The sequence below is a fragment of the Sus scrofa genome, chromosome 12, assembly GCF_054392235.1.
Source record: "Sus scrofa isolate SSC_HxYL_T2T_F1_AM1 chromosome 12, Sscrofa_HxYL_maternal_Yorkshire_Landrace_v2.0, whole genome shotgun sequence".
NCBI lineage: Eukaryota > Metazoa > Chordata > Mammalia > Artiodactyla > Suidae > Sus > Sus scrofa.
The window spans coordinates 6,830,115-6,845,083 of record NC_139394.1 but is presented as its reverse complement, the minus strand read 5'-3'; the positions used below and the strand labels follow the sequence as shown (position 1 = coordinate 6,845,083).

Here is a 14,969-nt window from a genome sequence, read left to right as displayed (position 1 = left end):
TGCACGCAGCGCCCATGGAAACACAAGGCTGCCCGCCGCCGCCCTGGAGACGCTGAGATCAGACAGGCGGGCAGACTGGCAGCAGATGCGCGTGGCCCCAGCGGCCGGGAGCGCGGCGGGCCTTCGAGTCGCGCGGCCGGACGAGCGCCCCCTGGAGGGCGGTGCGAGGGGAGCCGGGGCCGCGAGCCGGGGGCCGCGGGGAGGGGGAGCCCAGAGCTACCAAACGGACGGACGCGGCGGTGCTCGGCGGACGCGGGGCCGCGCCGGGGGCCGGAGGTTCGCACAGGCGGACAGTCGCCGGGAGAGCGGCGCAGGCTCGGGCGCCTCCTCGGCGGAGGCGACCAGCTTTGGGCCGCAGCGCGGAGGGGCGGGGGCGCGGGGGGCGGGAGGCGCCGTCGGGCCCTCCCCCGGCCCCGCCTCCGGGTCAGCGCCCTCGGCCGCGGGCGCGTTGTTGGTTTCGGGTTGTCAGGCAGCCGCGGCGCAGGCGAGGCTGCGAGGGACCCGGCGGCGGCGGCGGCGGCGGCGGCGGTGGGGGTGCGGCTCGGCCATGCGCGCTGTCGCGGCCTGAGCCCTTCCACCCGCCGGAAGCATGAAGGACAGCGGGGACTCCAAGGACCAGCAACTCATGGTGAGACCCCATCAGCCTCCTCCTCCTCCTCCTCCTCGACCCCTCCATGCCCCCCCCCCGCGAACCCAAACTCTCCGTCGGCCTCTGGACTGGACTGTGTGCCCCCACGAAGAAGACACTCAGCATCCGGGCTGGGACTGTCCAGAGCAACTTTCCCCAAGTCATGGATGTCACGAAGGAAGGCACCGCGGCCATCCTGCTAAGGCCTGAAAAGTTAACCTGGCTTCAGCCCCGCTCCCCCTTTCCACCCTCCCACCAGGGGACCCCTGGCACTCACCTCTGCAGATGGGCCTCTGGGACAAGACTGCTCTCTGATCCAGAAAAGCCAGGGGCAGGGAGGGCTTGACCTACCCGCCCTGAGAAGAAAGGTGGGAGTTTCCTAGTTCAGGCGATTAAAGGGTTTGGGGAATCACAGGTAGACACAATAGCCGCCCCCACCTGCCAGAGGAGCTGGCACAGGGTTGCAGGTGGCTGGCTTATTGGGTTGCAACACAGAGGCTGCCCTAGTCAGGACTCTAAATGTTTCAGAGAAGTGCTGGAAGCAAACAAGATGCACCCCCCACCCCCCATCCCCGCCCCCTGCCCTGGGATCTGGGGCAGAGGAAGAGGTGTGAGTGGGGGGTGTGGGAGGCGGGTAGAGGCAACTACAGATTTCTTTTTTTTCTTTTGTTTGCTTTTTAGGGCCGCACCAGGGGCATAAGGAGGTTCCCAGACTAGGGGTCTAATCAAAGCTACAGCTGCTGGCCTACGCCATAGCCACAGCAACGCCGGATCCTACCCACTGAGCGGGGCCAGGGATCGAACCTGCAACCTCATGGTTCCTGGTCGGATTCATTTCCGCTGCACCACGAGGGGAACTTCAAAGACAGATTTCTTTTTTTTTTTTTTTTTTTTTTTTTGTCTTTTGTCTTTTGTCTTTTTGCTGTTGTTGTTGTTGATGCTATTTCTTGGGCCGCTCCCGCGGCATATGGAGGTTCCCAGGCTAGGGGTTGAATCGGAGCTGTAGCCACTGGCCTACGCCAGAGCCACAGCAACGCGGGATCCAAGCCGCGTCTGCAACCTACACCACAGCTCACGGCAACGCTGGATCCTTAACCCACTGAGCAAGGGCAGGGATCGAACCCGCAACCTCATGGTTCCTAGTCGGATTCGTTAACCACTGCGCCACGATGGGAACTCCCAAAGACAGATTTCTAATGACCCGTGGTGCCAGGTGAGAGTGCTGAGGGGAAAGACTCCGTGACCCCAAAGCCACTGCTTCCTCCCAGCCCCCTCCCTGCCCCCTGACTTCTGAGATCTGGGGAAGGGCCTCCCTCCCCAGCAGGTGGGTGGTGCTGTAACTGGAGGACAAGGCAGCCCTGGAGACTCCAGCCTCTGCAGGGGAACCTCAGCCCCAGGCCCCCAAGGAGCCCCAGACCCTCTCTGACAGTTTAGAATTGTCCCTTTGAAAGTGGCTTGCCTTGGCATATGTGTGTGGTGTGTCTGGGGCAGGGACAAGGGGCTTCCCCTCCTGCCGGAGGAGTTTGGCTGAGGAGCCCGGCACGGAAGATCTGAGAGGCAGCCAAGTGCCTCTGAGAGTGAGGGATTCATACAGTGTGAGGGCCCAGCAGCTATTTCCCCTTGATCAGCAGAAGAAACAGCTCCTGATAAGCAATGAGATTCTGCCCAGGGAACTCTATCTGATCTCTTGTGATGGAACATGATGGAGGATAATGTGAAAAAAAGAACATTTATATATAACCGGGTCACTTTGCTGTACAGCAGAAATTAAGAGAACATTGTTAATCAACTATAATAAATTTTTTTTTAAAAAAAAAAAGGAAGAAACGTCTCACTGTCCTTTGGGGGAGACCCATGCCCAGAATGAATACCCCCCCCCACGCACACCTCTCACTGGCCGGAGAATAGGCGGAGGAGGGAGATCCCGATGTCACTGTCTCCGGGAGGGAACATGGTCACAAGTTGTCAGCATAAGGAGGGGACATTCTCTGCCCTCCCCCATCACCCACCAACTGTGAGCAGTGCATCATTCACAGATGCGCAGACCGTCTGTTCCTGTGCCAAGGGCTCCTAGTTCAAAGCCCAGGAGAGCTGCAGGTGCTTAATTTGGCCGTGTGACTGATGCAGCCTAGAGGAGCAGACAGCTCTCTCCCCTGGGACTCTCCTTGGGGCACAGGCTCCTGGGAAATTCATAGACTCAGACGCAGCCCTGTCCCTGTAGACCTGGCGCCCTCGACCTAGATGGTAGCCTTAAAATACTGAGCTTTCCTTAAGATGTACCAGGCTAGGAGTTCCTGTTGTGGCTCAACAGGTTAAGAGCCCTACTAGTATCCATGAGGATGCGGGTCCCATCCCTGGCCCCGCTCAGTGGATTAAGGATCTGACGAGCTGCAGTATAGGTCATAGATGCAGCTCAGAGCTGATGTTGCTGTGGCTGTGGCATAGGCTGGCAGCTGCAGCTCTGATTCAACCCCTAGCCTGGGAACTTCCATATGCCACAGGCGTAGCCCTAAAAAGGAAAAAAGAAAAAAAAAAGGTGAACCAGGCTTGGGGGGCAGGTGAGAGAAGAATCCATGGGGCTTGTCCGAGGGAGGAATCCTGGGGTCCACTCATCCTTCTCTCTGTGGCCCAGCACAGCTCTCTCCATCTGAGTCCAGGGTTCTGGCCTTCCCTCCTAGGTGGCGCTCCGGGTCCGGCCCATCAGCGTGGCAGAGCTGGAGGAAGGAGCCACCCTCATCGCCCATAAAGTAGACGAGCAGGTAAGCGGGGCTGTGGCCCGGACTGCAGGGCAGAGCAGAGGTCTGCTGACACCTGTGGGGCAGGTACCTGGGGAGGGGGCGGAGGGAAAGAGCCCTTCCTCTACCCTCTGAACTCTGGGCTGCACTATTGATTCCATCATCAGGAAACCATGGTCCTTCTTCCAGGAAGCCTCCCTAGATTGATCCAAGGAGAGCTAAAAGCTTCCCTAGCCTGGAAGGGGGAGCCCTGAGCCCCTCCATCGAGCCCGGAAAAAATTCACATACCTTCCAAGAACCCATGACATGACTCCCTCACCTTAACGTGTCTGGTCCCCATAGAGCAAGTGCTCAGAGGGACTAGAGCTAACTCACCTCCAGACTGTTCATGTTTTGCAAAGTCTTTGGATGTCTATTTGCTCTCTGGGTCCTCCTGTCACCATGATGAGGTGGGAAGGGCAAGCCCCACCTCCATTTACACAGGAGACAATAAATATTTATCAAGTACCCACAACACACCGGGGGCAGAGCTAGGAGCCAGGAAACTGCAGTGAGCAGAAAAGCCCCTGTCCTCCCTCTGTTGGCAGTGCATGGCGACCAGACTTTAATGAAGGAATTGAAACACAGACCTGTGAATGTATAGTCAACCAGGGGTGCAAAGAAATGTGGGGGGCTATGAGAGTCAAAGGGAACTTGACCTGGTCCTGGAGGTCAGAGAGGGCTTCCTTGAGAAAGGATGCTTGAGCTGGAAGAGGATGAAGAAGAGGTGATTAGGAGTGTGCTGAAGGGAGATATTTCAACCAGAGGGGCTTGCATGTGCAAAGGCCCTGTGGTGAGAGGGATAGTGATACACCTGGGTAACTCAGGCCAGTGTGGCTCAAGCAGGAGAGAGAAGCGGGGAGAGGTGTGTGTGAGGCTGGAAGTGTGGGAGGAGCCAGACCACACACTAAACTGCAGCTAGGATGTCTGGGTGGGCAGTTTAGCCCTCAGGTGTGCGGTGGGGTGGGCCCAGGGGTGAGGGCAGTGGGGGCAACCTTGGTGCCCAGTTAGAAGGGTCACGGCGATGTGGCCTATGGGGAGCCCGAGAGCCACCACTTGCCTCCGCTCAGTGGCTGCTGCTGCTGCTGGCTTCTCCTGAGACCAGGGCTCATGCAGGTGGCAGGATATGCTGGGGAGGGGGGATCACAGGAGTCGGGGTGGCACAGTGCAATGCAGAGAAAGGTGCAAAGTGGGCACCTGCTGGCCTGGGGCCTGGCAGGCTGGACTCAGGAAGTCCAAGGGCCACAGTAAGTAAACCATAGGTGGACAGCACAGCCCAAGATGCCTGCCTGCCTCTGGGCTCCCTGGGGACTGGTACCCACCCAGCCTCTTTCTTCAGCCCCAATGAGCTGTGGGCACAGACAGCAGAGCTGGGTGGTACCAGCCTCCTGATTTCTCCTGTTCCCTCTTGGGAAAGGGTAGCCTCAGGGAAAGCGGGAGATGGCTGGGAAGACCCCCCCCCATGCAAAGGCCCAGGGTGGGCAGGGGAGGTTCTGCTATTTGCCAGCTGTGTGGCCTTGGCCAGGTTCTTCCAGAAGCTTCAGTTGCCTCCTCTGTTAGTGGGGACAGTAGCCATAATACCTTCTCCAGAGAATCTTTGGGCGCTAGTGTATGCACAGTGCCTCCCCCAGGAACACAGTAGGCATTTTGGCCGCACTGGCAGCTTACGAAAGTTCCTGGGCCAGGGATTGAACCTGCACCACAGAAGCTCCTGTTGTGGCTCAGCAGAAACAAATCTGACTAGCATCCACGAGGATGCAGGTTCGATCCCTGGCCTCACTTAGTGGGTTAAGGATCCGGCGTTGCCATGAGCTGTGGTGTATGTCAAAGATGCAGCTCAGATGTGGCGTTGCTGTGACTGTGGTATAGGCTGACCGCTGTAACTCCAATTAGACCTCTAGCCTGGGAACCTCCATATGCCAAGGAGTGGACCTAAAAAAAAAAAAAAAAAAAAAAAAAAACGCCACAGTGACCTGAGCCACAGCAGTGACAACGCCAGACCCTTAACTGCTAGGCCACCAGGGAGCTCCCACAGTAGGCATTTAAGAGTTCTGAGTCATCACCTATGAGTGACTGAAAGTGCCCAGAGCTGCTGGATTGGCTGGTGAGAGGGGCCAGCCATGAAGAGCCAGAGAAACCTCCTTCCAAGCAAGGCCTCTCCGCGTCAGTCCAACTTGTCCCTGAGGCCATCAGGTCCGCAGGGATGGGACAATGATGCTGCCTCTCGGCTGCTCCTGGCTCCCAGCCAGAGTGGGGGCTGATAGATATTCCCTGATGCTGATGAAAACACTCTGGTCCAGGTCACAGCCTATTGTGTGCCCACTCACGGCGAACACTGGCTCCTTTCTGTCCCAGCCAGTGGAGCAGGAGGCCAAGCTGCGCCTCTGAGAAGGTCCCGGGCTGGCCAGTCCCAGTGGGGCTGCCCCGTTGTCAGCTTGGACTTGCAGGAGTAGCGAGGGCTTAGGATTCTCAACACGGACTCTGGGCCCTGCAGGGAAATGCAGGCTGAGAACCTCTTTAAATCCAGCCACTGCCCAAATGCTCCGGCCCTCTGACCAGTAAGGCCCTGGCAGGCAGGAGACGAAGACCCAGGAGTCCAAGAAGCAAAATGGACAGACGATGGCCCAGCCTCCTGCTCTGACCAGGCCCTGTCCCCTGAGTGCCATCCCTCTCCAGCGACCCCCACAGCTTGTCTGTGGCCCTGGCTCCTCCACGCCTGCATCACTGGCCTGCACCCCTGCTGGTGCCATCTCAGGCCTGGGGGTGGGGGGCCCCCGAGCCGAGCATCCCACTATGGAGGGCCCAGCCCTTGGTCAGCAGGGAGATGGTGCTGCCGAAGTCGGTGGATGTGGAGGTGGGGCGAGGTGGGCCAAGGCCTGGCTTGGGCCACTGTGAGGGGTCCCAGGCAGCCTGGCATAGAGCTGGGCATTGTTCTCCTGGGGACGAGGGGGACATGATTCCCCTGGCTTGGCAGAGGTGGCCCTTCATGCGGCAGAGTGTCCTCAGGTGTCAAGAGGCCGGCGTGCCTGGGTTCTGGGGAAGCTGGAGTTAGGGTTCGGAGCTGTAAAGGGGGCAGTGTGGCTGCCTGGGTCTTAGCTCCCCCATTCCGTTCAGGCCCACACAGGGTGCTCTTAGAAGTCTTCGTGGGCAGTGGGTACCCAGTGTCTCGTACACAGTAGGGGCTTAATAGATGTTAGTGTATCTCAAGGGCTGACATACAGGATGGTTTCAGACCCCAGGGGTAAGTGAGACCCTGGCCCACCTCCTGCCCTTCCTCTCCTTTGGCTTCAGACTCTGTCTGAGGTCACCACCACGCATGTGTATTCCTGGAAGAGAGTGGCAGGAACTGGGTCTCCTAGTAGCATCTGGGGTAGAACTAGACCTTGACGCCCAGACCCCTCAGGGGTGCCATCAATGACCACAAAAGGCGGGGACAGCCTGAGAGGCCAGTGGGACCCAGAAGTACCAAGGCTGGAAAAAGAAGACTTACTTTCCCCCCACCCCCCAGCCCACAGAGCCCACGGCCCACTGACCCTGCCCCGAGGCTTCCAGACTCTGTTTATCTACAAGATTTGAGTCGCCCGGCCATAGACATAATCCCATAATTAGCTTTTATCTGCTCAAAGCCCACCTGTCACCCTCCTGTGCTTTTGGCGTCCTGTCTGAGCCCCCAGGCAAGGGGCGTCCAAGTCCTGGTCTCTGCGTCTTCATCAGAAGACAGGATATTACGAACCTGCCCTGCCCAGCACAAGAGCTGCTGTGAGGATCGGAGGTGATCTGCAAGGGGAAGCTTTGCCATGCAAGAGGGACACTGTTGTGAAAGATAAAGTGTAAGGTGACAGATGCCATGGGGACAGCCTGGCACCTTAGCCCACTTGTCTGCCCAGGGCTAGGGGCTGCCCTGCACACCCATCTGGATGCTTCTTGGCTCTGTTGCCCCAAAGAGCTGAGCCCAGTGAAGGGTGACTGGGAGAGGGTCCAGGAGTCTTTCCTGCCGCCCCTTAGCGGACACCTCACCCCATCCCACCCATTGCCCCAGCCACGTCCCCTCCCCCCTCCGGCCCCAGGCCAGGCTTTCTTTTTTCTTTTTCCTTTTTTTTTTTTTTTTTTTTTTTTTAGGGCTACACTAGCAGCATATGGAGGTTCCCAGGCTAGGGGTCCAATCGGAGCTACAGCTGCCAGCCTACGCCACAGCCATTGCAACACTAGATTCGAGCCTCATCCGCGACCTACACCACAGCTCATGGCAACGCCGGATCCTTAACCCACTGATCAAGGCCAAGAATCAAACCCACAACCTCATGGTTCCTAGTTGCATTCGTTTCCCTGTCCCATGACAGGAAATCCTTTTTTTTTTTCTTTTTTCTTTTCTTTTTTTTTCTATCTCTCTAGATTCACCTGTTCCGGACAGATCGTATAAATGAAATCATACCATGTGCAGCCCTTCATGTCTGACTTGTCTCGCTGAGCCTGATGTTTTTGAGGTTCACACACGCAGTAGCATGTGCCAGAACTTCCTTTTTATGGATAGTATTCCAGGCAGTGGATACGCTGCATTGGGTTGGCCCATTCTTTAGCTGATGGGAGTTTGGGTTATTTCCTACTTTCTGACTATTATGAATAATGGGAGTCCCTTGGTGGCTCAGCAGGTTAAGGATCCAGTGTTGTCAATTGCTGTGGCTCAGATCGCTGCTGTGGCAAGAGCATCCCTGGCCTGGGAACCTTTGCAGCTGTGGGCACCACCAAAAAAAAAAAAAAAAAAAAAAAAAAAAAAAAAAAAAAAAAAAACCTGCCAGGATGCAAAGATTTTGACATTTAGCACCAGAATGGGTACAAGGCAAGAGTACCAGTTAAAAAAAGGCAGATGTGTGGGCCCAGTTCCCGAGAGAGTCTCATTATTGAATTTGTGGCACTGGGAATCTGTATTTTACAAGCTCCGGGGTGGGGGTGGGGATGCTGATGAAGATATCTGCAGACCCATGAGGGATGCAGCCCCAGGTGATCTTCGTTATGCCTCCCCTCATCCCAGGCCTCAGGGTCATCAGGGTTTTGCAGGCAGGTGGGGACCTGGCCAAGGCACCAGCCTTGGTGGCTTTATGAGCTCAGCATTCTGGTCTATGTAGCTTGCGGACTTTCCGGGCCTGGGATTGCAAAAATCTCCTTTCTTGAGTACCCCCAAAATGGTACATAACTAGAAATAAGACAGCCACAAGTTCTCCTGCTTAAAGAATAAAAAAACAGGAGTTCCCGTCGTGGCGCAGTGGTTAACAAATCCAACTAGGAACCATGAGGTTGCGGGTTCGATCCCTGCCCTTGCTCAGTGGGTTAACGATCTGGCGTTGCCGTGAGCTGTGGTGTAGGTTGCAGACGCAGCTCAGATCCCGCGTTGCTGTGGCTCTGGCGTAGGCCGGTGGCTACAGCTCCGATTCAACCCCTAGCCTGGGAACCTCCATATGCCGCGGGAGCGGCCCAAGAAATAGCAACAATAACAACAACAACAACAACAAAAAAGACAAAAGACAAAAAAAAAAAAAAAAAAAAAGAATAAAAAAACAAGCAAAAAATCTAGAAACAGCCTTACAGGAGTGATATCCACGTGGAATCAGGCTTTCGTTTTACTTGTCTTGTAATACCTGGAGAATCAAGGAGCTATGGGCCCAGCTCCCTGAACTGAAATGATGCTCCCAGGTTGGGGCCTCCCCAGATTCCCATTCTCTGCTGGGCCTTCTGAGTCGGTGAGGGGTATTGGCGTGATTTCTTCTCTCAAGGCTATGACTCGGTTGGTCCTCTCCAACTTCCAACCGGGAAGAAGCTGAGGCCCAGAGAGGTGCGTGGAACCTGAACCTGAACCCAGTTTGCCCACCTCCTCCCCGAGAGGGTTCACTACCGGTTGGGAGGCTTGAGGAGGGATAATCTAGGTCAGAGGTTTTCAACCAGGGTGATTTTGCTCCCCAGGGAACATTCTGCAGTGTCACATCTGGGCAGAGGCTGTGCCACTGGCGTCTTAGTGGGTAGAGGCAAGAGCTGCTGCTAAACACGCTCCCGATGACAGTGAACCAGCCCAAAGTGTCAGTAATGCCAAGATTCTGAAGCCCTGGTCTTGGTTTAGCCCTTTGGAGGCCAGAAAGGAATGGGTTAAAGCTGCAAAGCCGATCAAAGCCCACAGCTTAGTGGTGCGCAGCAGGAAGGACTCCCAACACGACCTGCTTTGTTCATGGTATTTCTCACCTAGGAGATGCTGGGAGGAGTCTGGCCCCTAACAGGGACACAGACCATGGATGGCGCCCTCGCCCTCACCTGAGGCCCCCCTACTTCCGTAACGGATCTCGGATCTTGGGTATCAGAGCCCAAAGCTAGAACTGTAGAAAGAAAATGGGCATTGAATTAAAACAGGCCTGGGTGTAGAGGCAGTGGGGGCAGGGAACGGTCAAGCTGGGGCCTCTGCTGGGTTAGGAGGCCTGGAGCTGTGGGGACAGAGCCCCACTCTATGCAGCCCACCTTCTCCACCGACGGCCCTGCCTCCCACCCTCCTGGCAGCAATGGGAGGCCCCCGTGCAACCTGTGTGAGCCACATCCTCATTGAAACGTCCCAGAGGCCAGTGCCCGGTGCCTCGTGGGCAGGAAAATACAAGACTGGGGGCTTGACCAATAGACGTCAGGCCAGACGTCTGAAGGGCTGGCTCCTTCTAAGGTCTGCAAAGGAGAACTTGTTCCAGGCCTCTGCCCATGATGTGCAGACAGCCCCTGCTCCCCGTGTCTCTTCCCATTGTCTTCCCTCCATGTGTGCCTGTGTCCCAATTTCCCCTTTTTATCGGGACACTTCCTAACTTGACAAAAGACATCTGCAGCAACCCTGTTTCCGAACAAGATCACGTTCAGGGTCCTGGGGCTTGGACCTCTGAATTTGGGAAGGATGCAGGGCAGCCACAACAAGTGGGCGTTTCCCCAGGAAGGCCGCTGTGGGTCCAGAGGCAGGGACGGGGGGGGCCTTGGGGTGAGGAGTCTAGGTTCCGGGACCTAAGAGCTCTGAATCCAGCCAGCTCCGTCCTTGGCAGGGCAGCAATGGGGACGTTACACATCTGATTTCTCGTTACAATCCCACCATAACAAGAGCGCCTGCTCTGAGTTGTCAGAGAAGATGAGAAAGCACGTGCAAGGTGCTCAGAGCCGCGTGGGCACCGTCAAGGCTCCCCGGGTGCCGCTTCATTCAGAAACCTTTCCTTGGGCAGATGCTGGCTGCTGGCCGGGGTGACATTTAGGACATGCGGGAGCCTCCCAGAGCGGGGACAGCATGTGCTCACAGAAGGGCCCGAAGAGACCCAGGCCTTTCGGAGGTTATCTTGGGTCTGTGCTCATCCCAGCCCTGCCATGAACTGCCCATGGCCTCCCTCTCCCCTCGCGGCTTTGCTGGTGCTTTTCCCTCCTCGTACTTGCCTCACCTCGTTTTCCTCGGCCAAGACATCCTCATTCTTTAAGACTCGGAGCTGATGCCACCTCCTCCAGGAAGCCCTCCTGGAGTGGAAAAGCTGGATGCCCCGCCCCTAACTCTGATAGCCTCCTGTAGCCTGGCGCTTGTTATTATAATCATCGATTCCCCACTGGACGTACGTGTCAGAGGCCTCTTGGAACTGTATCTCATTTTCCCTCCTTGGAGCCTCATTTAATGCCCGGTATAGAGAAGTGCCCAGCCATCGTGGTCACCCCACCTGACCTCTCCGTGCTGCTCCCCGTGGCCAGCCGTCCATGGCTCAGCTCCAGTTCACCTGGCCGCGTGGCACAAGGCCTCCATTGTGTGCCCGAGTGGACAGGGATGGGGGTGATGCTCTGAGGGGTGGGGTGCAGGCTGGGGCCCAGGCAGACGGAGACCCAGACAAAGCCCTCTTTAAGAGGGCATTGTCAGCAGTGCTGACAATGTCCTGATTCAAAGGAACCAAATGCCCACGGTGCCATGAACTTGGCAATGCCCAGAGGTCATTTGAAGGTGATCAGTGGGTGATGGGCATTAGTGCATGTGGCTCACCCGCGCCTGCACTGAAGGACCACGGAGGGTGCCCTGGAGGCCGCTGGAGTTGCCGGGGACACTGTCTCTGGCACCAGGGTGCAAGCTGTATGGCTGGTCAGGTTCCGCTGCATCCTGCTGCGGTCCACACCTGCGGATTTGGGGGCTGGTTTATCTCCATTTGGGTCTGAAACTTGATCAGGGCTCCTGCGGCTGATGTTAGGGCCTGAGCCAAGAACTGGATCCTGGACAAAGCTTCCAGGATGCTGGAGTGGAAGCCCCAAAAGAGGTGTTTGGGGACATGTGGGCACCCGAGGCATAGCACAGGCCCAGGAGCCCTGCATTCAGCTCCTGGTGGCCCCCCAGCCCCTGGCCAGCTTCTCCGGGGCCTCTGTCAGCAGCCTCCTCCTTTCCCTACGCAAAGCCCAGCCTCACCTGTCTGTAGCATCTTCCCTAACTGGCCTGCCTGGAAGCCCATCTGACTGGAAAAAACCTCTGGGTGAGGCTCCCAGGGTCAGGCCTCTCAGGGAGCTGTCTTACCTCTTCCATCTCCATTGAGAATCCCAGAGGGGGCTCTGCTGGGACCCCGAGGGTCTTAGGCCAGTTTAGATGCAATGAGCGCAGGTGTGTACTTACGGCAGGAGTCCAGGAGGAGGGGGTGCAATCAGGGCACAGGGAGAGTGCTGGGAGGAGGCTGGTGGGAGCCCCAGGGCTGCAGCCCCCCAGACTGGGCCTCCTGGATCCTGGTGCTGGATAAGGGTACTCCCAAAGGGACCCACGCGGACCCCCCAAGTCCACGGGGTGGGTTGGGCTCCCAAGTCAGCCCCCTGCTGCCTCACCATCAGCTCCCTCTGCCCCTCAGCGTGGCTGCCCATCCCTCCTTTTCTGTTCGCCAGGCCTCTGTGGAGTATCACTGGCCCTGGCTCCCCTGCTGACCCTGAAAGGGAGCTCTGTCACTGTCTCTGTGACCTTGGGTGGCCCTGGGACAGTCTGTCCGTCCTCTGCGCCCTGTCCTCTCTTAGGACTCAGTTTACCTCCTTGGTCCTGGTGCTCCCGGCACAGCGTCATCCAGCCCCTCCCACTCCCCACCATGTCCTGTGGTAGGCCTGGGACTCCCAGGTGACCACCGGACCCCCTTGGGGACTTTTGCAGATGGTGGTTCTTATGGACCCAATGGAGGACCCCGATGACATCCTGCGGGCGCACCGCTCCCGAGAGAAGTCCTACCTATTCGACGTGGCCTTTGACTTCACTGCCACCCAGGTAAGGGAAGGCCTGGGCCCAGGGACACACAGGGGATCCCCTCTCTGCCCTCGGCCCCGCTGGCAAGGGAGCTCTCAGGGGACCCTGCCACCAAACCTCGGCCTGCCCTCCACCACTTGCTCTCTGGCTTCTATCCTGCCGCATCCCCATACGTGTGAGCCTCCTGTGTGGACACACAGTGGTCAGCCCGCAGATGCCCCCCGACACGGGAACCCCCACAGCACCCCCCGCAGGCGGCCCCTACAGGAGCTAGAAGAAGGTGCTCAAAGCCCATCTGGTGCTGACGGGAGAGCCTCGGGGAAGCCGACACCCTTGCAGGGACCCCTGCCTTGCCCGTGTGCGGGATGCTCCCAGGAGCAGATGTAATGCGTCCTCGAGGCTGGGGACTGGGACCCAGCTGTGAGGGGAGGCGTCTCAGGTGTCCTGCACTCCCTTTCAGGCTGGCATCCCCCCATGGGGTGAAAGCAGAGACAGCCATCCGCACTTCCCACCCCCGCCTTCTCTAGGGCCGAGGGCTTCAGAGACAGAAGCTGCTTCTGTTGGGGCCAGGTGGGGCCTGCAGGCCTGTGTGCCCTGCCCTGCCTGTGCCCAGGCCCCTGACGGGTCTCCTTTCCCTGCAGGAGATGGTGTATCAGGCCACCACCAAAAGCCTCATCGAAGGCGTCATCTCAGGCTACAATGCCACTGTCTTTGCCTACGGCCCCACAGGTGAGGGGAGCCCAGCCCCTGGGGGAGGACCATATGCCCCAGCTGTCCCTGCCCGCTGAGGATCGAGCCCCTCTGGCCGGCAGGAGTCAGGATGTGGCTGATTGAAGCTGCCCTCCCCCAGGGCCCTCTGGACCCCGAGCCCCAGCCCCAGCCCAGGACACCATCTTCTCCCCCTCCCCGCACCTCCCTGGCCGCCTTGAGGACAGCCCCAGGTTTGCCAGGAGCCCCTGGACTCCTGGCCCCCACCCTGCTCACCCACACCCCTGCTCTGCCCCAGGCTGCGGGAAGACCTATACCATGCTGGGCACAGACCACGAGCCCGGTATCTACGTTCAGACCCTCAATGACCTCTTCCGAGCCATTGAGGAGACCAGCGATGACATGGAGTATGAGGTGTCCATGTCCTACCTGGAGGTGAGCCCCCCCCGGAGCTCGGCCTGGATGCAAACCCCATGGGACGGAGCTTGGACCACCCCTCTGGGGCCAGGTCGCTGGGCGGTTTCCTGGGGGCCTCCTCACTACAGCTCCCACGTGCATACAGGCGGCCCCACTTTATAAACACCTGAGACTGGAGTTCTGGTTGTGGCTCAGTGGGTTAAAAACCAGACTAGCATCCATGAGGATGCAGGTTCGATCCCAGGCCTCCCTCAGTGGGTTAAGGATGGGTGTTGCTGCAAGCTGTGGGCATAGGTTGCAGATGTGGCTCGGATCCTGTGTTGCTGTGGCTCTGGCGCAGACCTCAGCTGCAGCTCTGATTCGGCCCCTAGCCTGGGAACTTCCATAGTCCATAGGCACAGCCCTAAAAAACAAACAAACAAACAAACAAAAAAAAACCCTGAGACTCAGAGAAGTTGGGCAGCTAGGTCAATGCCACACAGTAAGTGAGGGAGCGGGGATCCAAACTCAGGACCCTGGGGTTTTAAAGCCGCACCTTGTCTGTTGTGTCACACTCCAAAGTAGCCTTGTCGCTGAGCACAGACCTCAGCCATCCTTCCAGATGGCATCCTCCTGGGCCCACTCCTTAAAGCTGACCCTGTCTGCCTAGCCAGGCTACCTGCGGGCACTCGGTGGTATAGGCACAGGTGAAAACTGCATGTACCTATGGACAGGCTTGGACCTGCCAGCCTTCATGACCTGGCCACAGCCCCCACTCCCCACCTGTGGTAATGATGGATCAGCAGGTGTGGAAGTGCGCAGAGGCCAGAGAGGCAGGAGAGCCGGTGGGCTAGATTCCATCTGGCTCCTGGCCCCTCCAGCTCCCTCGGGAAACTGATAATCTCCTGGGTGACAGCTCAGGAAGGGCAGCAAGGCATTGCTGCCACCGCTGCTCCAGCCAGCGTGGTGTTGACTCAGCCAGCAAGATGCACTTCGGGGGCCTAGGAGGGAAGGGAGGCAGAGGTAGCGTATGGGTTGCCTAGCAACAAACAGGGCTCGGCCATGGGTCATGTCCCATCCTCTGCCCAGTACCCAGCTGGGTGCAGAGGGAGTCCCACTTGGCTCTGATGCCTTCTGTACCCTTGACTCTGGCAGGCCAGTGTTTCCCTCTGGATGCTAAAATCTCCTTATGCCCACTCCATAAAAAGGAAGGAATTGGGAG

The 14,969-nt window shown here is 57.9% G+C and overlaps 2 protein-coding genes across 3 annotated transcripts in view; one reads left to right on the top strand and one right to left on the bottom strand.

The window, feature by feature from the left end:
* Positions 1-14,969, bottom strand: part of LOC102158693 (CMRF35-like molecule 1) — a 437,861-nt gene that overhangs the window by 136,188 nt on the left and 286,704 nt on the right. The window lies entirely within an intron of this gene.
* Positions 446-14,969, top strand: part of KIF19 (kinesin family member 19) — a 27,069-nt gene continuing 12,545 nt past the window's right edge. For both annotated transcript variants that reach the window (XM_013980788.3, XM_003357989.5), the window contains exons 1-5: positions 446-628; positions 3,307-3,387; positions 12,554-12,664; positions 13,285-13,372; positions 13,650-13,786. In XM_013980788.3, coding sequence (XP_013836242.2) covers positions 590-628; positions 3,307-3,387; positions 12,554-12,664; positions 13,285-13,372; positions 13,650-13,786 — 456 coding nt within the window. In that variant the 5' untranslated portion in view covers positions 446-589. The remainder of the gene's footprint in view (positions 629-3,306; positions 3,388-12,553; positions 12,665-13,284; positions 13,373-13,649; positions 13,787-14,969) is intronic.